Source organism: Trifolium pratense, linkage group LG2, assembly GCF_020283565.1.
Source record: "Trifolium pratense cultivar HEN17-A07 linkage group LG2, ARS_RC_1.1, whole genome shotgun sequence".
Lineage (NCBI taxonomy): Eukaryota > Viridiplantae > Streptophyta > Magnoliopsida > Fabales > Fabaceae > Trifolium > Trifolium pratense.
This window is the reverse complement of record NC_060060.1, coordinates 22,153,760-22,178,414: the sequence shown is the minus strand read 5'-3', so window position 1 is coordinate 22,178,414 and position 24,655 is coordinate 22,153,760. Positions and strand designations below refer to the sequence as shown.

General features: G+C 35.4%; 1 protein-coding gene across 1 annotated transcript; it reads left to right on the top strand.

Moving 5' to 3' along the window:
* Positions 1 to 17,821: 17,821 nt before the first annotated feature.
* On the top strand, positions 17,822 to 24,655 carry LOC123906854 (protein COFACTOR ASSEMBLY OF COMPLEX C SUBUNIT B CCB4, chloroplastic). Its single transcript, XM_045956866.1, has 7 exons — positions 17,822 to 18,207; positions 19,215 to 19,314; positions 19,909 to 19,982; positions 20,391 to 20,575; positions 20,710 to 20,780; positions 23,931 to 24,014; positions 24,298 to 24,655. Exons 1-7 carry the CDS (start codon positions 17,921 to 17,923, stop codon positions 24,370 to 24,372), a joined length of 876 nt encoding a protein of 291 aa, XP_045812822.1. The 5' UTR covers positions 17,822 to 17,920; the 3' UTR covers positions 24,373 to 24,655.

Here is a 24,655-nt window from a genome sequence, read left to right as displayed (position 1 = left end):
ACCGGCTTTTTCTTTTTCATTTTTGACTAAGAGATGACTTATATTAAATGTTGTAATTTAATACTATATTTTTATAAAATATTTCATTAATCCTTTTGTAAAAAAATATAAGCAACATAGATTCAAATAAGTCAAATATATGGACTAGATACATTTGACATTTGATATATTCACTTTAAATTTTGTTACTAATGGAGAAACAATTTAATTTCTATAAATTATCAATTCAAGTTAAATACGTTTTTAGTCTTCATAAAATTATCAGGTTTTGCATTTCGACCCAATAAAAAGTAACACTTTTTTGTCTAAACAATTATCATATAATCAGTTTTAGCCTGTGTGCATGCCAAAATAGCACATGTTTAATTATCCTTCCACTTTTAATTTTTGAAAGATTTTTTTTTTCATACATATTTATAACATTATAAAAAATTCATTTGATTTTTTTTTCCTTTTTTGAATATAGAATTATTTAACAAAAAACTAGACCTAGTAGTATATTTTAATTGATAAATACAATTTTATTGACCAACATTGATAACGCTTTAGTCAAAAAAATAAAATAGAAAAACTTAAAAGTTAATTGTGTTTTGATTTTATTTTTAAAGTAAGAAATTAACTTTATTAAAAATAAAATAGTTACATTTTTATTCTGAGTGCATGTAAAATACATGATAGTCTTTTCTAACAAAGTATTATATATATTATTAATTTTCATATTTGCTAAGTTAGAAAAGTGGTTCTAATTTTATCTATAAAGACACAAAAAAATATAATCTCTTATTTCAAATCTTTGAACAATGCTTACAACCCTAACCCCGCCCACTTCACCACAAAAACCCACCTAAATTGTCACTACGGCGTGTGAGTCAACTTTTGACTGTCATTAATTATTTGCATTGGGAATGAACTTTTTTGAAACTCCAATCCATGACTCATTTCGTGTTGACGCTATCTATTCTTCCTAGGGTATTCCAAACCTGAACCACTACCATTGGGAATTGCTACAAACATTTAAATATAATGAAGGCTTAATTGCACATTTAGTTCTTTATGTATATTTTAGGTTTTAAGTTGGTCTCTTATGTTTTAAGAGTTTCAAGTTGTTCACATGTGTTTATTTTAGGTTTCAAGTTGGTCCGATTATGTTTTAAATGTTTCAAGTTGGTCCCTTAATTTTCGAAAATTGAATTAGATAGTCCCTATTTAATCATCTTTATAGGACTAACTAATTCAAATTTTAGAAACTTAAGGGACCAACTTGAAACGTTTAAAAAATTTAAGGGACCAACTTGAAACTTTTAAAATATAAGGGACCAATTTGAAACAAAATAAACATAAGAGACCAAATTGAAACCTAAAGTAAACATAAGGGACCAAATGTGAAATTAAATCTATAATGAATATTAGAATTCTCATGCTCAACACCCTATTAGCACCACACACCACTATATTTATTGATTTGTAATTTGAAAATGATGTGTGTGCCCATTTCTCTTTTCAATTCTTTTGATTACCGAGAATTATAGAGTTTTTCATTTTAATAGAGTAATTTCAAATAGAGTCATTTTATCTTTTTCTTCTTCAATTATCTCTGCACTCCCCTCTTTTTGCTCTTCCTCTTTATTCAGAATAATTTCACAATACAAGAATAAAAACTTGCAAACGACGAGGAAGTAATGACTCATAAAAAAAATTAGAACAACAAGACATCCCAAAGCTGATATTGAAACTCTACCAACAAGTCATCGATGACTAGATACTGAAGACCTTCATGTGGCATCTAGCCTTACGGCTCCCGAATGCCAAACCAACTCATCAATCTTCTACACCTTCGAAATCGTGCAAGTTCAATGCAACACAAACTCTAATGACCCGGGGGATAAGCCTAGTCCACAATAATAATACATGATCATGATCTTCAGACAACATATATAAACCAAGATACACAACAACAATGCATACATTAAAACAAGTATAACATTTACGATGTTCAACAACACCATATATAATAATTGTGCACATTTAGCCTAACAATACAAACTTCGTGTGTGTAATACAACCCATCTGGCTTATCGCATGCAAATGTTTCAGGGATTAACCTCTGCACAGAGAGTCGTGGATCCTTCTTCCAATCAATGTGCAATCTCCATCTGGCGTACACAACATTGAAGTCTTCATTTGAAAAACAATATAAAAGTGTGGTCTCCATCTGACACACCAACTCAATAAAAACTCGCGGGATTAAGTGGTCTCCATTTGATACACTCCGTATAGTCTCCATATGACGTACACGTTCTATAAAATGTATAAGGGTAGTATTCATTTGTCACACTTCGTACAGAAATGAAGACTACCCTTAAGTCACTTGTTGTGTATCATGTATAAACTTGACATTATATATAAACTTCGAAAACTCAATTATATATTCAAGAAGAGGACTATAATTCAAAATCAACTTTGAACATGAAAAATGAAAGGATCGATTAATTATGGAATTGATGGTAGAACAAGAAATTGAAGACAGACATCCAAACATGAGTAATTAAATATCAATTTGAATGATACATTTAAAATTGTTCTAAAGATTGAATATTTAAAAACAAACATATCACAAATCGACCAAACACATATTAATTATCTGTGGACTCTATTTTGAGTTTGAATCCACTTAGAGGAGGAGCTAGGGCAATTTGATTATGAGCTTCATCATTGATATGAGCAAGATCTGACTGATCACACTGGACATTTGATTTGATTTGAGCCTTGTAATGGCTCGTCACATGATTAGCAAATTTTTGAGATGTAGGCAGAACCTCGAAGCACTTTGAACAAGTGTATGGTCCATATTTCGGGTGTGGTAGGCTGCGGATTCTACCATGATTAAAAGTTTTTGTTTTCGGCTTCCTTTTGCTCTTGTTACCATTTCCAGCATCAACACCTTCAGTAGCAACACCATCAACACCAATATTTTTATTAATTGATGATGATGATGATGCTAATGATATATGGGGATGCCCAAATTGAGCTTCCAGCATCTTCATCGCTTTCCGGATTGCAGGAGCATGACTACCAAATTTTTTAGTACCAGTTGATGATGAGGAATTGGAATAGGAATCGTACATATTTTTGGTTGGATTGTTTGATTCAAGAGAAGGAGGTGGAGGTGGAAGATGAAATGATGACGTGTTTGAGGAACTCATGGATGGAACGAAAGTCAAAATAAACTCGGATTCGAACTTATTGATATTTGGAGAGTGTTAGTCAATAGATTGATGTCACTATGTGTTTCAACCATACTCAATTTATAGCACTCCATTTTTTTTCATCCTTTGTGCATTAATAAATTCTCAAAATATAAAATTATATGTAATAAAATATTTATTGTAGATGACCGGCTTTTTCTTTTTCATTTTTGACTAAGAGATGACTTATATTAAATGTTGTAATTTAATACTATAATTTTATAAAATATTTCATTAATCCTTTTGTAAAAAAATATAAGCAACAAAGATCCAAATAAGTCTAAAATATGGACTAGATACATTTGACTTTTGATATATTCACTTTAAATTTTGTTACTAATGGAGAAACAATTTAATTTCTATAAATTATCAATTCAGGTTAAATACATTTTTAGTCTTCATAAAATTATCAGGTTTTGCATTTCGACCCAATAAAAAGTAACACTTTTTTGTCTAAACAATTATCATATAATCAGTTTTAGCCTGTGTGCATGCCAAAATAACACATGTTTAATTATCCTTCCACTTTTAATTTTTTGAAAGATTTTTTTTCATACATATTTATAACATTATAAAAAATTCATTTGAATTTTTTTTTTACTTTTTTGAATATAGAATTATTTAACAAAAAACTAGACCTAGTAGTATATTTTAATTGATAAATACAATTTTATTGACCAACATTGATAACGCTTTAGTCAAAAAAATAAAATAGAAAAACTTGAAAGTTAATTGTGTTTTGATTTTATTTTTAAAGTAAGAAAAGAACTTTATTAAAAATAAAATAGTTACATTTTTATTCTGAGTGCATGCAAAATACATGATAGTCTTTTCTAACAAAGTATTATATATATTATTAATTTTCATATTTGCTAAGTTAGAAAAGTGGTTCTAATTTTATCTATAAAGACAAAAAAAAATGTAATCTCTTATTTCAAATCTTTGAACAATGCTTACAACCCTAATCCCGCCCACTTCACCACAAAATCCCACATAAATTGGTCACTACGGCGTGTGGGTCAACTTTTGACTGTCCTTAATTATTTGCATTGGGAATGGACTTTTTTGAAACTCCAATCCATGACTCATTTCGTGGTGACGCTATCTATTCTTCCCATGGTATTCCAAACCTGAACCACTACCATTGGGAATTGCTACAAACATTTAAATATAATGAAGGCTTAATTGCACATTTAGTTCTTTATGTATATTTTAGGTTTTAAGTTGGTCCCTTATGTTTTAAAAGTTTTAAGTTGGTCACATGTGTTTATTTTAGGTTTCAAGTTAGTCCGTTATGTTTTAAATGTTTCAAGTTGGTCCCTTAAGTTTCGAAAATTTGAATTAGATAGTCCCTATTTAATAATCTTTATAGGACTAACTAATTCAAATTTTAGAAACTTGAGGGTGCAACTTAAAAGGTTTAAAAAAGTTGAGGGACAAACTTGAAACTTTTAAAACATAAGGGACCAATTTGAAACAAAATAAACATTAGAGACCAACTTGAAACCTAAAATAAACATAAGGGACCAAATGTGCAATTAAATCTATAATGAATATTAGAATTCCCATGCTCAACACCCTATTAGCACCACACACCACTATATTTATTGATCTGTAATTTGAAAATGATGTGTGTGTCCATTTCTCTTTTCAATTCTTTTGATTAGCGAGAATTATAGAGTTTTTCATTTTAATAGAGTGATTTCAAATAGAGTCATTTTATCCTTTTCTTCTTCAATTATCTCTGCACTCCCCTCTTTTTGCTCTTCCTCTTTATTCAGAATAATTTCACAATACAAGAATAAAAACTTGCAAACGACGAGGAAGTAATGACTCATAAATAAAAACAAAAATAAGAACAACAAGACATCCCTAAGCTGATATTGAAACTCTACCAACAAGTCATCAATGACTGGATACTGAAGACCTTCATGTGGCATCAAGCCTTACGGCTCCCGAATGCCAAACCAACTCATCAATCTTCTACACCTTCGAAATCGTGCAATTTCAATGCAACACAAACTCTAATGACCCGGGGGATAAGCCTAGTCCACAATAATAATACATGATCATGATCTTCAAACAACATATATAAACCAAGATACACAACGACAATGCATACATTAAAATAAGTATAACATTTACGATGTTCAACAACACCATATATAATAATTGTGCACATTTAGCCTAACAATACAAACTTCGTGTGTGTAATACAACCCATCTGGCTTATCGCATGCAAATGTTTCAGGAATTAACCTCTGTACAGAGAGTCATGGATCCTCCTTCCAATCAATGTGCAATCTCCATCCGACGAACACAACATTGAAGTCTTCATTTGAAAAACAATATAAAACGATGGTCTCCATCTAACACACCAACTCAATAAAAACTTGCAGGATTAAGTGGTCTCCATTTGATACACTCCGTATAGTCTCCATATGACGTACACGTTCTAGAAAATGTATAAGGGTAGTCTTCATTTGTCACACTTCGTACAGAAATGAAGACTACCCTTAAGTCACTTGTTGTGTATCATGTATAAACTCGACATGATATATAAATTTCGAAAACTCAATTATATATTCAAGAAGATGACTATAATTCAAAATCAACTTTGAACATGAAAAATGTAAGGGTTGATTAATTATGCAATTGATGGTAGAACAAGAAATTGAAGACAGACACCCAAACATGAGTAATTAAATATCAATTTGAAGGATACGTTTAAAATTGGTCTAAAGATTGAATATTTAAAAACAAACATATCACAAATCGACCAAGCACATATTAATTATCTGTGGACTCTATTTTGAGTTTTAATCCACTTAGAGGAGGAGCTAGGGCAATTTGATTATGAGCTTCATCATTGATAGGAGAAGATCTGACTGATCACACTGGACATTTGATTTGAGCCTTGTAATGGCTCGTCACATGATTAGCAAATTTTTGAGATGTAGGCAGAACCTCGAAGCACTTTGAACAAGTGTATGGTCCATATTTCGGGTGTGGTAGGTTGCGGATTCTACCATGATTAAAAGTTTTTGTTTTCGGCTTCCTTTTGCTCTTGTTACCATCTCCAGCATCAACACCTTCAGTAGCAACACCATCAACACCAATATTTTTATTAATCGATGATAATGATGATGATGCTAATGATATATGGGGATGCCCAAATTGAGCTTCCAGCATCTTGGGCCTTTGGCCAGCCCAAACAATTGCCCCCTCAAGTCCTGCTATGAACATAGTAAGGATTTGATTCAGCTAGCCATGGCGAAGTGGTTATTGTTGTTTACAGATTCTCGACAGAACAGAATGTGGAGGTCAAAATGTTTGTTTCTACAAAACATGTTCTAAAGAGATTTATTCACGAAGTGAAAGAAAATAAATTATTCATAACATAAGTCATTTTATAAAATACTTATATGTTGTGATTACTCCGCCAAGTATTCTATTGGCTTCGTGATGGAGAAGAGGAACCGTTGTCTTGTGAAATCACTTTATGACGGAAGTGTTTTTCGGTATGTAAATGATCATCCTCCTATCTTTTCCGTTATGATACAAGATCATTATGTGAAGAACGAATTCTTGGGATAGTTATCGTTTCCTGTAATAGTTAGTGTGTGCTGACGTGTACTTTGAGGAGTGAAATCTGGCACGCAGTGAACACAATGCTGCACAAGATGCTATAGCACACGTTGCAGCAAGACAGTCGCAGAACACAGTAAATAAATAAATAAATTGCAGAACAATAAATAAGACAGGAAATTGTTAACCCAGTTCAGTGCAACGTCACCTACTCTGGGGGATACCAATCCAGGAATGAATCCACTATAATAGCTCTAGTTCAAAGCCCTCGACCAACACCCGGTACTTGACTTATCACCTAGACACTACCCGTGCAATCCTACCTAAGAACCTCTTAGATAATGAGACCCCGTCCCAAATTCCCTCTAACAACACATACCATGTTGCTGTCAATAATAATAATCAGGATGGAGACACTCTCCTAAAAACTAGACCACACTCTTGCTTAAAAGCTTATGAGTGAATCACACAAACTAACTCCGTGCTTAAAAGCTTAGGAGCAGTTGACAATAAACAACACAAACCCAGTCCTAAACTTGCATCAAAACGATACAAGAAAAGGCTCACAAAAGACACACACACTAAACCTTAAAACGCACGCTTTTTGTAATACAAGGTTTAGAAATCGCGAGCTCAATAGCTTTGAGGCTTCACATATTTATAGTCTTCAATTGTCTTGATAGGCAAGCTAGGTCTTCAGACTTGTACAGCTGTGAGAATTGCGGCCCAACCCTAAATTAATTCCAAAAATATAATTTGTTTGTTTCATGTTGTACCAAACAAAAAAAACGCCAAAAATATAATATAATTATATTTTTGTTTTAAATCACTTTCCTTTGACCGACTTCAATAAAACTTGCTGAGTAAGTCTCGTCTTGCCTAGACGCACGTGCCTGAATATATAATTGAAGCAAATCTTGACTCAGATTTGAAATAAAAATTCTGCACGAAAACAGAGCTTCAGTATGCTGTACTATAATGCTACAGCATCTCAGTTCAGCATCTGGCTGGTTGGCTTTTGCAAAATGTAGCCAATCAAAACACCAACAATCTCCCCCTTTGGCAAATTTTGGCTAAAACAACCTTAGGCCAGTGCATAGAGAGATACAGTCTAACTTTCCTTCGAGTCAACACAAGCACACAACTAGGAAAGAAAGTAGAACGATGCTAAGCTATTTAGACTTTCCTTCGAGTCAACATAAGCACACAACTAAGAAAGAAAGTAAGAAATTCATCAGATGAAAAGATAGCTAGGACGTAAGCATCAGAGGCATGCAACAGCGGAACATAACACATCTTAGCCTCAAAGTACAGATAGAGAGAAATAAACTCTCACATAGTGGATTCAAGATCGGAGAAATAAACTCCTTAAAATTTAAGTAGCGCCACAGAGAATAGGAAAAATAAATTCCTATGAAAACACTTCAGACATGCATATCATAAGTATCATAAGTAGTAGAAAAATAAATTCTACCTACTCCCCCTCAATATATGCATAAACTTTCACTCCCCCTCAAAACATGCATGTAAACCAAACATGCTATACTAGATGCTATAGCATTCTTCATCACATCATGCACATATACATTTTACTCCCCCTTTTTAGCCATAAATTCTGACAAATAAAGTCAGTATCACATAGTAGGAGCAGAATACATATTTCCACAGAGTTATCAGATCATAGAGAACATAGAGTGCAGAGAGAATCAGAGCATAGGAACTCATAAAGTGCATATACAAACCATCAGGGCATAGATAACCTGGAGTATCGGACCCAAACGACATGGATTATGCATGTTACAATCCAGAGAGCATCAGGGCGTAGCCCACAAATTAAAATCCAAAAGGATATGCAAATAAAGCATAAGTAAGTCATATAGAAGGACTAGCATCAGTGTCCTCCTCCTCTACCTTAGTATCACCACCTGTATTATCATCGAGAACACCAGGATTGACATTGGAAAACACCTTGAGGTCAACAATCATTTGCTTTATAGGCAAAACATCAGTTGACTGATTGACAGATGATGCAGCACAGTCTGCAGCATGTGTTACTCAAACAGTCTAAAATCAAAAGACACATCACAACCTCTCTTATCATCCTCAGTACAGATGCCAGGATGTTGTGCCAGAACAATATCACCCATCAGTGTAGGGAAGACTATAGGCATCTTCACAGCACATGACTTAATATCTAGAACAGTTTCATCAAGAATATAAGAACCAAAGTCAAGAGGTGATCTGGTCCCTACAACATTTATAAACCGAGCCAAACCTGTAGTCAGAGTATTGGAATGAGTAGTTGAAGCCGGTTGCAGTTTTCTGCTTTAATCAAATCAACAAGCTTTTAGCATTGTAAAAAATCTTCACTTAAATTCCTTTCCACATCAAGCCTTCTTTAACCTCCTAGTACTAGAAGCAGGAGTCCTCTCAGTAAGGTTGAGATTGTCCACATAAATAACATTTGAATCTTTCTCAGCAGATTCATCAACATTCAAAGGAACAGACATAGTTTTACCACTATCATCAACATAAGGGATCACATAGATATCATGAACAAAAACATTATCAGTAGTAGTTGCTTCAGAACCCTTTTCTTTGTCAGGAACAATAACATCATCTGGAGACTCGGGTATCAAGATGTTATCCAAATTTTCCCGTGCTGCAGATGTTGTAGCATCATGTGCAGCATCTTTCTCAGGAACACTCTTCTTGACATGTTCCAACACAGAGTCATCTTTGACCTCAAATGGAGCGCTAATATCATTACCAACAAATGTTAAACACAGTAGGGGAGAACACCACATAACTTTCTCTGACAAATACTTTCTCACCACAAGAAACATCCTTATCATCAACAAACACACAATTCTTACCAAATCTTCAGATGTTTCAACATTACCCATAACAGCGTGCATTACTAAATAAATTGAAGAGAAAACTGCACGCCACACTTGCAATAATTGCTATAACTCTTCAGATAGGCAAACACCAAGTTTGCCTCGCAATTTTTCAAATTGGACCGCATCTAGAGCCTTAGTAAAAATATCAGCCAGTTGTTCTTCAGTTGAAATATGCTCAAGAGTCACAATACCTTCTTCAACTAGGTCTCTAATAAAGTGGTGCCTAATATCAATATGTTTCGTCCTGCTATGTTGGATAGGATTCTTTGAAATATTGATGGCACTAAGATTGTCACAGTACAATGCCATAGCATCTTGTACCACATTGTACTCCAGCAACATTTGTTTCATCCATAATAGCTGGGAGCAGCTGCTACCAGCAGCTATGTACTCTGCTTCAGCTGTAGATAAGGATACACAATTCTGTTTCTTGCTGAACCAAGATATAAGGTTGTTGCCCAAAAAGAAACAAGCTCCTGAGGTGCTTTTTCTATCATCTGCACAACCTGCCCAATCAGCATCACAATATCCTACTAGCATAGAGTTCTCACCATGAGTATACAAGATCCCATAATCACATGTACCATTCACATACTTCAAAATTCTTTTCACTTGAGCAAGATGACTCATCTTTGGCTCAGCTTGGTACCTAGCACATACTCCTACAACAAAAGTAATATCAGGCCTGCTGGCTGTAAGGTATAATAAGCTTCCTATCATGCTTCTATAAAGACTTTGATCTACATCAACTCCCTTTTCATCTTTGGTGAGCTTTAAATGGGTTGCTGCAGGTGTTCTTTTATGAGCAGCACTTTCCATACCAAACTTTTTCACTATATTTCTTGCATACTTGCTTTGGGAGATAAAAATAGTATCTTCCATCTGCTTTACTTGGAGCCCAAGAAAGTAGGTTAGTTCACCTACAAGACTCATCTCAAACTCAGACTGCATTTGCTGCACGAAATGCTGTACCATCTCACTAGACATTCCTCCAAAGACAATGTCATCAACATAGATTTGTGCTATTAGAAATTTGCCTTGATCTTCTTTCACAAATAGAGTCTTGTCATTTCCTCCTTTCCTGTAGCCTTGACTAGTAAGGAACTCAGTCAATCTTTCATACCATGCTCGAGGTGCTTGTTTTAATCCATAAAGAGCTTTCTTTAATTTGTAAACATGATTTGGAAAGCTTGGATCAACAAACCCCTTTGGTTGTTCCACATATACTTCTTCATTTAAGTACCCATTGAGGAAGGCACTTTTCACATCCATTTGGAATAACTTGAATTTTAGAATGCATGCCACTCCTAGAAGTAATCTAATGGATTCAAGACGAGCAACCGGAGCAAAAGTCTCATCAAAATCTATCCCTTCAATCTGTGAATATCCTTGTGCAACCAGCCTTGCCTTGTTTCTGGTCACAGTTCCACTTTCATCAGACTTGTTCTTGTAGACCCATTTGGTACCAATTACATTTGCATTTTCAGGTCTAGGAACCAAGTCCCAAACTTCATTCCTCTTGAACTGATTTAGCTCTTCTTGCATAGCATTTATCCAGAACTCATCAGTCAGAGCTTCCTTCACATTTTTTGGCTCAAATTTAGACACAAAACAAGCATTAGAAACTATGTCAAGTGTCCTTCTAGTAGTAATTCCTTGATTGGGATTACCAATAATCAGGTCTGTAGGATGATTCTTTTGAGTACGAGTAGAAGGTCCTTTCTTTGGAGTAGCAGAGATTTGGTCAGATGCAGTAACCTCTGTATCATTCTTTGATTCATTAGTAGTTTCACAATCTACATCACCTGGTATAGATGCTGTAGCATCTTCTGCATCATCTTCAGCAGTTTCACTTGAGGTGTCATCTATTACCACATTTATAGACTCCATCATGGTTTTGGTTCTATTATTATATACTCTGTAGGCTCTACTATTTGTTGAGTATCCCAAGAATATGCCCTCATCACTTTTAGGATCCATTTTGGTTCTTGGTTCTCTATCAGACAAGATGTAGCATTTACTACCAAACACATGGAAGTGCTTAACAGTAGGTTTCCTCTCCTTCCATAATTCGTATAGAGTAGTTGTTGTTCCAGATCTCAGGGTGACACGATTATGAATATAGCAAGCAGTATTCATAGCTTCTGCCCAAAAACCATGTGAAAGCTTCTTTGCATGTAACATTACCCTTGCAGACTCTTGTATAGTTCTATTTTTCCTTTCTACTACACCATTTTGTTGTGGTGTAATGGGAGATGAGAATTCATGTATGATGCCTTCAGAGGCACAGAAGTCAGAGAAACTGGAGTTCTCAAACTCCTTACCATGATCACTTCTGATCCTTAACACCACATTGTTTTTCTCCCTTTGAAGTTGAATACATAGATCTTTGAACACATCAAAGGTTTCTGATTTCTTTCTAATAAAATTTATCCAGGTGTATCTAGAAAAGTCATCAACAACAACATATGCGTACCTTTTTCCTCCCAAGCTTTCAGTTTGCATAGGACCCATCAAGTCCATGTGTAGAAGTTCAAGAACTCTGGTAGTGGTAAGATGCTGCAGCTTTGGATGTGGCATCTTGGTTTGCTTTCCAATCTGACAATCTCCACATATGCTACCTTCTTCAATTTTGAGATTTGGCAGTCCTCTGATGGCTTCTTTAGATATTGCTTTCTTCATGCTTCTTAGATTAAGATGACCAAGCTTTTGGTGCCATAGTTTTACTTCATCTTCTTTAGTGATTAAGCATGTTGACATATTTGCTTCTTCTTGGGGAACCCATAGATAGCAGTTGTCTTTTGATCTGACACCTTTCATCAAAATCTCACCTTTGTTATTTGTAACCAGACATTCAGATTTGGTGAAGTTTACTTTCATTCCTTGGTCGCATAGTTGACTAATACTTATCAAATTTGCAGTCAATCCTCTTACTAACAGTACATTGTTTAGTTTAGGCAAGCTATTACTTCTGAGCTCCCCTATCCCAACAATTTCTCCTTTTGCACCATCACCAAAGGTAACAAAGCTAGCTGAATAAGACTTTATTCCAACAAGAAATTTACTTATTCCGGTCATGTGTCTTGAACAGCCACTATCGAAATACCAGTCTTCCCTTGATGAAGCTCTAAGTGATGTGTGAGCAATCAGAGCAGTAATCTCTTCTTCAGGTTGAGTTGTATCACTTTTCTTCTCATTTTCTCCTTTAGGTTTCCATTCTTGTTGAGTAGGAGCAGTTGTGGAAACAGGTTTGTGCTGAGGACGTCTGTTAGGGTACCCATATAGCTTGTAGCAGTAAGGCCTTATGTGCCCTTTTCTACCACAGTAATGACATCTCCAAGCATGGTGCTTTCTTCTATTTCTTGACATGGGATGCTGCTGATGATGCTGCGGCTTCTGATAAGGCATCCTTTGCTTTTGAGTTTCTTTAGGCTCCATGTACATGAGGTTAGGACTGTAATTTTTGAATTTGTTGACATTTTCATAGCTAAGCCCAATATTTCTAGGCTTTCGAACATTTTTCTCTAAGATTTCCTCCAGTTGTCCATCAGCCTTATGAAGTTTGTCAAGATGCTCATCATCTTTATACAACATGTCAGAGAATTTTCTCAGCCGCCAAATGTCAGTATTTAATTTTTCAATGACTTCTTTAGCTTCTTCAAGATCAGAGGATAGATAGTTTACCTTCTTTTGAAGTTCCTCCATCTTTGAGGTATTCTCAAACTTTTCTGCTTTTAACTCATTGATGGTTACCTTTTGTTTCTCAATAACCCTGCAGATCTCAAGATCAGAGGATAGAAAATTTACCTTCTTTTGAAGTTCCTCTATTTTTGAGATATTCTCAGATTTTTCTGCTTTTAACTCATTGATGGTTACCTTTTGTTTCTCAATAACCCTGCAGATTTCTTCACTTTTAAGACAAAGTTCCTTGTAGGATGCAGCAAGCTCTTCATAGGTTACCTCTCCATCATCAGATTCTGTATCAGATGTAACAATACCTGTTAAGACTGAGATATGTTTAGCAGTTACAGATGCTGTATCATCTTCTGAGTCATCGTCCTCAGACCAACTGACAGTTAGTCCTTTCTTTGCTCTCTTCTGATATGTTGGGCACTCAGGTCTGATGTGACCATATCCTTCACATTCGTGACATCGAATGTTTCTGTTTAAGTTTGATTTTTCATCACCCTTTGGTTTTCCTTGACTCTCATTGCTGCGCATAGTGCTTGGAGCATTGTTTTTGAAATTTGATCTGGGTCTCTTATCCATTCGTTTCAGAACTTTGTTGAATTGTTTTCCCAATAACACCATGGCCTCAGAGATACTCTCATTAGATTCTTCTTCATCCTCCAGTTCTTCTTCATTATTTTTAGATGAGAAGGCAATGCTCTTATTTTTCTTTTCACTTCTTCCATTTGCAACACTTTCATAAGTTTGGAGTGATCCAACCAGTTCATCCAGCTTCATCTCAGATATGTTTTTGGCTTCTTCCATAGCTGTGACTTTCATATCAAATTTCTTTGGAAGTGATCTAAGCATTTTTCTTACTAACTTTTCTTCGGGAATTTTCTCCCCCAAAGCATCAAATTGATTATCATAGTCTAGAATAGTCATATGAAAATCTTGAATTGTTTCCTCCTCCTTCATACGTAAATTTTCAAACTGAGTAGTAAGAATCTGTAATTTAGACATTTTTACCTGAGGAGTACCTTCATGAACAGTTTCAAGAATCTTCCAAGCTTCCTTTGCTGAGACACATTTTTTGATTAGTTTGAAGATGTGTTTATCTACCCCATTGTATAATGCATATAATGCTTTTGAGTTTCCCAAAGCAAGCTCATCCTCTTCTTTAGACCAGTCCTCCTCAGCTTTTAGTTTAAGTGTTGGCTTTCCATCCTTGTCAATGACCACGGGGGGGTCCCATCCTTTCAGAACAGCCTTCCAAGTTTTGCTATCCATAGATTTTAGGAAAGCAATCATGCGCGATTTCCAATAATCATAGTTGGAGACACCAACTAGAAGCGGTGGTCTGCTTACAAGCCCTCCTTCCTTTTCAATGTTGCCAGACATTTTCCCTGGAGCTCACCCTATAACCAGAAAGGGTGCCTGCTCTGATGCCAATTGAAATCTGGCACGCAGTGAACACAATGCTGCACAAGATGCTATAGCACACGTTGCAGCAAGACAGTCGCAGAACACAGTAAATAAATAAATAAATTGCAGAACAATAAATAAGACAGGAAATTGTTAACCCAGTTCAGTGCAACGTCACCTACTCTGGGGGATACCAATCCAGGAATGAATCCACTATAATAGCTCTAGTTCAAAGCCCTCGACCAACACCCGGTACTTGACTTATCACCTAGACACTACCCGTGCAATCCTACCTAAGAACCTCTTAGATAATGAGACCCCGTCCCAAATTCCCTCTAACAACACATACCATGTTGCTGTCAATAATAATAATCAGGATGGAGACACTCTCCTAAAAACTAGACCACACTCTTGCTTAAAAGCTTATGAGTGAATCACACAAACTAACTCCGTGCTTAAAAGCTTAGGAGCAGTTGACAATAAACAACACAAACCCAGTCCTAAACTTGCATCAAAACGATACAAGAAAAGGCTCACAAAAGACACACACACTAAACCTTAAAACGCACGCTTTTTGTAATACAAGGTTTAGAAATCGCGAGCTCAATAGCTTTGAGGCTTCACATATTTATAGTCTTCAATTGTCTTGATAGGCAAGCTAGGTCTTCAGACTTGTACAGCTGTGAGAATTGCGGCCCAACCCTAAATTAATTCCAAAAATATAATTTGTTTGTTTCATGTTGTACCAAACAAAAAAAACGCCAAAAATATAATATAATTATATTTTTGTTTTAAATCACTTTCCTTTGACCGACTTCAATAAAACTTGCTGAGTAAGTCTCGTCTTGCCTAGACGCACGTGCCTGAATATATAATTGAAGCAAATCTTGACTCAGATTTGAAATAAAAATTCTGCACGAAAACAGAGCTTCAGTATGCTGTACTATAATGCTACAGCATCTCAGTTCAGCATCTGGCTGGTTGGCTTTTGCAAAATGTAGCCAATCAAAACACCAACAAGGAGAACTCAAAAGACTTTTTTTGGGGGAAGTAACTGTCACGCGTCCCACTCACTAGTAGGTGTACAACCATGACCTAGCTTTACTTGAGTTTTGTTTTTTTTTTTTTTATAAGCCTAGCTTTACTTGAGTATAGTGTTGTTTCCTATGTGTTTGTGAGCCATTGGATTGGGTTTTGACTTTTTTCATTCCATCTGGAGCATTCATTAACTTTCCAAATAAACTCATATAAGCGGGAATTTTGCCATTGAGGACTCTTTACTTTCTCTAACTATTTGTCTTCCTTCTTTTTTTGAAAACACTCCGGTTATCTCTTCTGCTTCTTCTTCTTCAAGTTCAAAATCCTTGTTTGTTACTTTCAGCTCTTGTCTTCTTCAAAGGTATTATCTTCTTCATTTTATTTCTCTTTGCTTTCTCTGTTTATAATGGAGAGTCAACAAAATTTTATTGGTTTTGCGTTGATAGAGTGTGTAAGTGACAATTTTGTAGATGATCAGTTAAACCCCATAGTTGAGAGTTTAAGGTCTAGGTTTATTAGTTATATTGACTATTGAGGAGGATGTAGATCGATTCCTTATGAAGGTTCCAATTAGTGAAGGTTATTCTTGGGTGGAAAACAAGATAGTGGGGGTACCTTCTTGTTACCCTACTGATGCTTTAGTGTTGGATCTTAACGTAAATGTAGGTTTATGGGATAATGTTTCAAGACCTATAAAAAATAGGCAAATGCTAAATAGTGCTCATGAGTACTCTTTAAATCCTTAAATAGTAAGTTTTTTATAGAATTTTTGTGGAAATGCATAAAGTCAACGCATTGAAAATTGAAGTATTTAATTTTTTGAATAAAAAATTTCTTTTAATAGAATGTTTAAAGAGTATCCGGGGGTACTCGTTAGCAAGACCCTAACAAATATTGATAACTATTTTTTCTCTCCCAAGAAATTGGAAGATCCTAATAGCATTATTTTCCCGAGTGTAGTGGGTGTGTCGAGGTAGAAGATGCTCTTTGTGATAGTGGGGCGAGTTACAACGTAACCCCTTTAACTTAGTAAAATGATGAAATTTGGAAAACTCTCACCCACTAGCATCGAAGTTAGGATGTTTACAAAACAAAAGTCACTCTCGTGTCATGTTCAATGTACTTGTGCAAATTGGTAAAACTATTTTTTTTTGTTGGTTTTTACCACCGATATCCAACCTACTGCAACGTCTAATTTAGTTGTTCTGATATCAAGTGGTTCCAACCATCTCTCGACCACAGTTGCAGGGATCGAACTGTAGTTCTTCCTACTAAGTCGAGCGTCAATCATCACGTCGAGCGTCAATTATCACTGGACCAACTTACTATCGATTCAAATTATTGTTATGGATATTGAAATGTCTATTGTTTGATAAATAAGTAAAAGAAACTTTTTTTTTTGTCAAATGACCTAGTGACTAGAAATATCACCTTAAAATAAGTGTCCGGAATTTGAATCCTAGCTCCTCCACATTGTGCGATTCCCCCGTCAAGTGAGCTAAATTCATAGTGACAAACAAAGAAACATTTTTTTTTTGTTTTTACCATTGGACCGACTAATCTGATTTGGACGATGCTAATCCTTCCATTTTAATTTTAAAGGCTTAATTAATAAAATGGTCTCTTAAAGACATTTTTGGTTTCAGATTGGTCCCTTCAAGAAAAAAAGGTCCAAATAGGTCCCTTAAAGAAAAAAAAGTCCGAATAGGTCAATTAAAGACATCTCCGTTAATCAGTTTGGTCCCTAAAAAGAGGTCTAAATAGGACTAAACTGATTAACGGATATGTCTTTAAGGGACCTATTCGGACCTTTTTTTTCTTTAAGGTACCTATTCAGACCTTTTTTTTCTTTAAGGGACCAATATAAAACAAAAAATGTCTTTAAGGGACCATTTTACTAATTAAGCCTAATTTTAATGTGTTATAAAAACAACAAAAATTGAGATATTTATTGGTTAAAGTCTCTTGTTCATGAGTCTATCTTCAAAAGTGGAAAGCCAATGCAAAATGCAAAGAGACTGATAACAATAACAACCAACAAACTTCCCTTCCATGGAAACGGGAACTGCGCTCCGTCTCCATTTCACTCTCAACACTCACATTCTCAATCGCATTTCAAAACCAAAAACTTCTTCATTCACTCTTTCATCTTCTTCTTCTCCTTCTACTGTTTACAGTTTCCGAAGTCCAAAGCCCAAACGCGATTTCCTCGCTGATTGGGTTTCACAAAACGACGACGTAGTTCGCCCCCTTCCAATCTACGTTGGAACGGCCTCTCTTTTTGCTGTTCTCTTCAATCGCGCCATCTCCGGTATCGCTCCTGTCGCTGATGCCGGCAGGTCTTCAATTTCTCCGACTTCTTTCTTCTCTGCTTGATTAATTATACGGTTTTTTGAGATTAATTTTTTAAATTGAAGTTGTGGTGACTGATTGAGCATTGTTTTTGTTGTTGAATGTTAGTTAAGTATCTAGTACCACACATTTTGAGCTTATGGATTATAGTTTATATTATAGCTTATTTTACTGGCTTATAGCTTATTTTGGTTAGCATATCTACTATCTAGTACCACACATTTTGAGTTAAACGTATCTGTTGTATGTCATTTCATATTTATAAGTTAGTTCAACAACTAACGTTACTAAACACTAAATTCAATAAACTACCATATAAGCTATTCGCTATAAGGTCATCCGCTATAAGTTAGTTTATCAGCTATCAGCTATCAGCTATTTTTTGTCAAACATAGTTAAGAATTGATAAGAGAAAAGGTGCAATTTGCTCTAAGACTTCTCATTTTAGATCAAAATGTGAAAAGTGATTACAAATAATATAAACCCTTGCACTAGGTTCATGACTCCCGACATGGGATTCCAAGTTGCGTTCATGAAGCCCTCCTTGCACATAGAAATCGGTAACAGATTGCAACTAACCTAACTATAGTTAACCAAATAAAATAGAGTTAGTTATAAGTAAACGAAGGCTTAATATGCTTCTCATATGAAGTGTCACATTTAAAATATTTTATTCTTGAATTGAAGTTGTGGCGAGTCATTGTGCATTGTTGTTGTTGAGTTAACTTGTAGCACCGAAACTTGAGATTGAAGACTTTTTGGGTATTTGCCATATGTGACATTGTCTCAACTTCGAGAAATGTGAATCGTTATTACAAATTTACAATTAATTACTTTCATTCTCTCTAATTATTGCGGGTGTCTATGTGTTCATGTCAATGTTGTATCTGGTGACTGTGTCTGTGTTGACGCTTCATAGTGAGTTAATGATTGTTAATTAGGTTTTTTTTTTTTTTTTTTTTTTTTTTTTTTTTTTTTTTTTTTTTTTTTGCAGTTCACAATCGAGAGCAGACCTCTTAACTTTAGGATTAGCTGTCACTAATATTTTGGCTGGCCTCGTTTGGCTTTCCATAAAACCGAAATCTATAACTGTGGTAAGCCTCATATCTTTGCATTTGCTGTTATTTATCTCCATTTTTCGTTTTCATGAATCTGTTTTTTATTATAGCTTCATAGTTTGTTGTTAGGTGTGTGGTTGTATTTGCTTGCTTTGTGTTTGGTTTGAGAAAAATACTCTATTGTTTATTTTTGTCGTTTTCACTTTATAATATTATCCGTTTTGTTATTTTTATTATTTTCTTCATAATTTGAATACACTGGCAATTTTACACATACATCTAATCATATTTTACCATGATGTCTTGTTTTAATTTAATTTTCCAAAATACTTGCAAAATATATACTCGATGAAATATGATTGGTCGTCTGTGTAAAACACTTTTATAATGCCTATGCATAACCAAATATGACAGTTTTGTAACTAATTGTCAAGGCAGGATGAAGATGAAAAACTATTTCTCAAAACAAACAGGCCCCAAACTTTTCTTAAATCAGACCTAATTTAATGCTCTTTCTAGAAGCTTCAAAATAAGAAACTATTGTTTCTCCAAAATAAGCTGACTTTTTTTTTTTACGGTACCAAAATAAGCTGACTTAAAGATGCCGATAATAGGCCTGTTTTTGTCCAGGTAAATCCTCAGGGAGTAGAATGCAAGAAGCTGTGCACTGATCTCCCTGATGTTGCACTTACTGAGCTGCTCTGGTAATGCTCTTTATGTCCACTTGTTGTTAGCCTAGTTGGTTTTTCCCCATCTCCTGGCCATGCACTTTCTAGTTCTGTAAAAAAGTTAATGATTGAAAATTTGGATCATTAATATAGCTTTCTCTCATTGTTATAAACCCTCAAATCTACGTTATGTCATTATGTGCACAAAAAGAATGGATGCTTGTGGCTTGGAGGTTTCATATTATGGTTGTCTTACTCTTAACTACATGTGCTGTAAATAATTGTGATATGATTATGAATGGTGTGAAAAGAAAGTGGCATCTTATTATATCATGGGGAAAATTCATGTGTTGTGGCAGCCAGTAATATAAAATCTATTGATTTAAATAGTTAGCTTTTGCCCTGTTTTCTGACAGTAAAGTATCTTTTATAAACTATTATCAGGGCGTGGGAATCTCTTTCAGATGTCACATGCTGCCGATCACTTGTTATTGCTTATGAGAGCAGTTGTGTGCTTCAATTTGGTTTTGCTGCAGAATCTTCTGCTGGCAATGGTGAGGCTGTAAGTGTGGACACTGATAAATTGATGCAAGGATCTGTATTTCAGGGTGTTATGAAATCCGGAACTCGTAAGTTTCTGACTGTAGTCAACCACGAGTCATTATCACAACTGCTGCTACTCTTGCACACTAAGTCCAAAGCTTTTTTTTGAGCTGTGCTCTAGTATTGATTAAAATGTTTTGAATCTTTTATACATGTTCAGAGAGTTATTTGGCTAATCTATCTCTATATCCTGGGAAGTCTGAGCTGCCATTTCTACCTTCAAATACTCAGGTACTGAGTTTCTCTGTGCTAAACTGGTTTATATAACTGATGACATATTTCTGTGCAGGTCATCAATCCCTTGTGCTTTAACTAATTCTTTTGGTCTATATCAAAACTTGTATGAAGTACAAACTATTGTTTAGTTAGAATAGGACACGGGGTTCGGGTGTGGGTAGATTTTGCGGACAGGTGAATCAAGAAACTGTCATGTATAGATCCAAGTCACAGGCATAGACAACAGTAGATTCTTTCTTTCAATCTATACTGAAAGCAAGTAGACTCTTGGGGTACATAATTTCTGGTAGGGAGTTGTGAGTTTATGACTGATCCTAATAAAATAGAAACCATGTGGCTGTGGCCTGTACTTAGAGATGTAAAGGGGCTAAGAGTATTCCTTGAATTGACAAGCTGCTTTAGACGTTTCACGAGGGATATTTTACGATAGCCAAACTGTCAACTCAACTGCATAAGGACTGTTAAATGTGAAACGAGGTGGCCCAAACAGCATTTTGAGAAATTGAAGGCAGCAGTTACAGTGCTTCCTGTCTCTGAAGTCCCAGATTTTTCTCAATATTTTCTGGTTGAGACAGACCCTTTTAGCAAGGGGTCAGGGGCAATACTTCTGCAAGGAGTGAGACCAAAAGTATTTCAGAGTCAAGCACTATCAGAAATGGCCCAAAATAAGTTAGTGTATGAAAGGGAAATAATGGCAATAGTTTATGCTGGCAAAGTGAAGACATTATTTGATGCATCACCATTTTGTAAGCTTAGTTTTGACAGAACATCAGTTATTGAGTGAAGAACAATTTAGAAAGGCTTTGAAGTTAATCTGAATTTGATTTTGAAATACAGTATAGATCATCAGGGAATGAAACAGGGCTGTCTCTCCGAAAGGATGACCTTTACAGCCATCATTGTACTGAAGGTAAGTGATACGGAGGACCAGATTGAGGAAATTCTTCAGGATGAACAATACCAGAGAGTTATCTAGGATTTAGAAGGTAGACCATGAGTCACAACTTTCTCGCTAGCTATTAGTTGCAAGAGGATTCATTGTACTTCAAGGGGAAGTTGGTGGTGTAAAAGAACTCACCACGAATTCCAACCTTATATATATCATTTCATAGCTCTCATTTAGGAAAACATTCAGGTAGTTCTAACTTTCAAAAGCTTAGCAGGAGTGGTGTATGAAAAGGGACATCCATAAATTTTTGGCTGCCTTAGATGTGTGCCAATCAAACAAATATAAGATATTATCCCCTGCTGGTCAGCTTCAGCCTTTGCCTATTCCAAGACAGATCTGACATGCTATGTCGATGGTTTAGGGTCTACACTATTTTGGTGATGGTTGATTGGTTAGCCACATATGCCATTTTATAGGCCTTAGCCATCCTTTCATTACCAGTGACATAGCTGCGATGTTTCATTTACTTGTTTTCTCTCAATCCATTTTGTCATAGAGACCATATTTTATTAAGGAAATCATGGAAAAAGGCTATTTTTGATGGTGGGTACCCGATTGAAGTTCATTAGTGCCTACCACCCACAAAAAGACAACCATACAGAGGCTGTTAGTTATTGCTTAGAGGTTTGTCTGCACTATTTAACAGAGATTAAACCAAAGCAATTGTGAGATTGGTTATGCTAGGCATAATTATGAACAGTAATTGAAGTGATGTCACCAAGATGACACATTTTAAAGCCTCTTATAGACAAGATCTGCCCATTCTGGGGGAAGGGAACAGCTACTCTGATAAGTGCTCAAGCACTTGGAGAACCCTTCGGTAAAAGCAAACATATGGGACTTAAGCTATTAAGGGGGGACGAATGAGTCAAGCCACTATGCACTCAACCGGCCATCCCATAGTACTCGATGTGGGACTTAGGCACCACATAATATCCAGGTCCTTATCATATTCCTGCCCGATTGGCCAAACTATTGAGTAATCTACTCAAGGAATAAGATTATGAGGGGCCAAAACTTAACAAACATTATAGAGTGTTGGAATTTCAAATGGGTGATTAGATTTATCTTAGGCTGCAACCCTACAAACGGAAGAGTCCACCTAAGCGGCCTAATGAAAAGCTTAGCCTGCGTTTCTATGGCCATTATTAAGTGGTTGAGACTTGAGACAGTAGGATAGGTAGCCTACTGATTGAAACATCCATAACACGGCCACAATAATCCTGTCTTTCAGGTAACCTTGCTGAAGAAAGCTTTAGCTCTTCAAGCATGTCCCCATCCACTCCCTCCTCCTATGTAGTTTTATGAATGTGAGACAGTGTTGTAACCTGAGCTAATGGTTTTGTTTGCCAGACTGCAAGAATACTTGGTAACAGAATGCTGACTGTAGTTGGTCTGTTTTTTAGTCCATTAAGTGATAAGAGTAGAGGTTAGATAAAGGGAAGGGGATGCTCGAAAGGGGGGTTGCAAGGTAATTGGGAAGTCCAATTGGAGGAGAGTTTAGGTGTCTCTGGTAGACCTGGATATAGTCTCATTTTTTCCATGTGTTCACTCCCTTCCCTATTCGAGTGTCAAATTGGCACAAGAATTGGGGATTAGAGTCAGTATCATTAAAATTTAGATTGTGCTGTTTTCTTTTTATTTCTGATCCAGTTCTACCACAAATATCCAAACATAGCCTTTGGTGCATTTATCTGTGGCCACACCAGTTCTATGATGTAGTGTATACTTATGTGACGACTTTACTTTGGCTTGTGATCTTATATTTTTATGTGTTTTATGAAGTGATGCAACTTTCGTCTATGGCAGAAAGTTAACATGTATGATTGATTGGGCAACTCATTCTGACTGAATCATGTATGTCATTAGAGAAAACTCAGCCGGGAAACAATATTTGGGGGAAGGGTAGGGGCTAACCTGATCAGGTGAAGAAAGAGAGGGGGTGGGGGAGAAAAACTGTTATGGTAATTGACAATGGTCATTAGTTGTCCCCCTTGTCTCAGGCCACGTGAAACTGCTCTGTTTTCTTGTGATTTTTTAACAATTTTGTTATAATTTTTGTGATCAATGTTTATGTAGACTTCTATTCCTTTTTCTGTTGTTAAATATGGTTGTACTTTTTTATTTTATTTTTTATATATCAAATATGTTGTGCTTTAATAACAGAAGTTATCGGTACAATTGTTATTTGGTAGGCAGTAATTTTACAGCCACTTGGAGATAACGGAATTGCAATTATTGGTGGTGACACAATAAGAGGTTTCACTACTTCTGATCAGGTACATTTCATCTTCTTTCAATGATATATCCGAGTTCGTCAAAATATTTTAACCTTCGAGCCTACATGTTATTATATTAATATATCAACATATGACTTGGGGTTTTTCTCTTGAAGACATATGTAGTTTGTTGAAGCATCACATAAACTATGTTTACTATGTCAAATTTCAGTTTAAAAGTAATACAAATTCATTATGTAGGTCCTGCTAATTGTTGCTTATTTAAAACTAAGTGGCATGCATATATTTCTGGATTAGTGGCATAATTATTGAAATGTTACAGGCTTGGATTACTTTTATCGGAGAGAAGCTGGATTCTACTCTTGCAAAATATGTAAAACAACAGACTCTTACTTAAGTTTCAAAGATTTGCAAGTAGCCGCTAATGTTCGTATATACTCGAGATTTCAGTGGTAATATGTATCCTCGTTCGTCATTGCGAATACGAGGCTAAAATTTATCCACTGTATATTTTGTTCATTATTTACACCAGTTTTTAAATTGATTAATGGCCAATCCAATTCTTAAGTTAGTAATAATAGTTACACATTGTAAAAATAACTACATACAAGTATGCACGTTGTACTAGACCATGTTCCTTTTAAAATGTTTATTTTAGAGAAATAATTGTTTTTTTGACA

Coding starts and splice junctions, on each gene's coding strand:
- LOC123906854 (XM_045956866.1), top strand. CDS start 17,921: ATGGAAACGGGAACTGCGCTCCGTCTCCATTTCACTCTCAACACTCAC. Junction 19,983..20,390: donor GCACTTACTGAGCTGCTCTG/GTAATGCTCTTT, acceptor AACTATTATCAG/GGCGTGGGAATCTCTTTCAG. Junction 24,015..24,297: donor GTTTCACTACTTCTGATCAG/GTACATTTCATC, acceptor GAAATGTTACAG/GCTTGGATTACTTTTATCGG.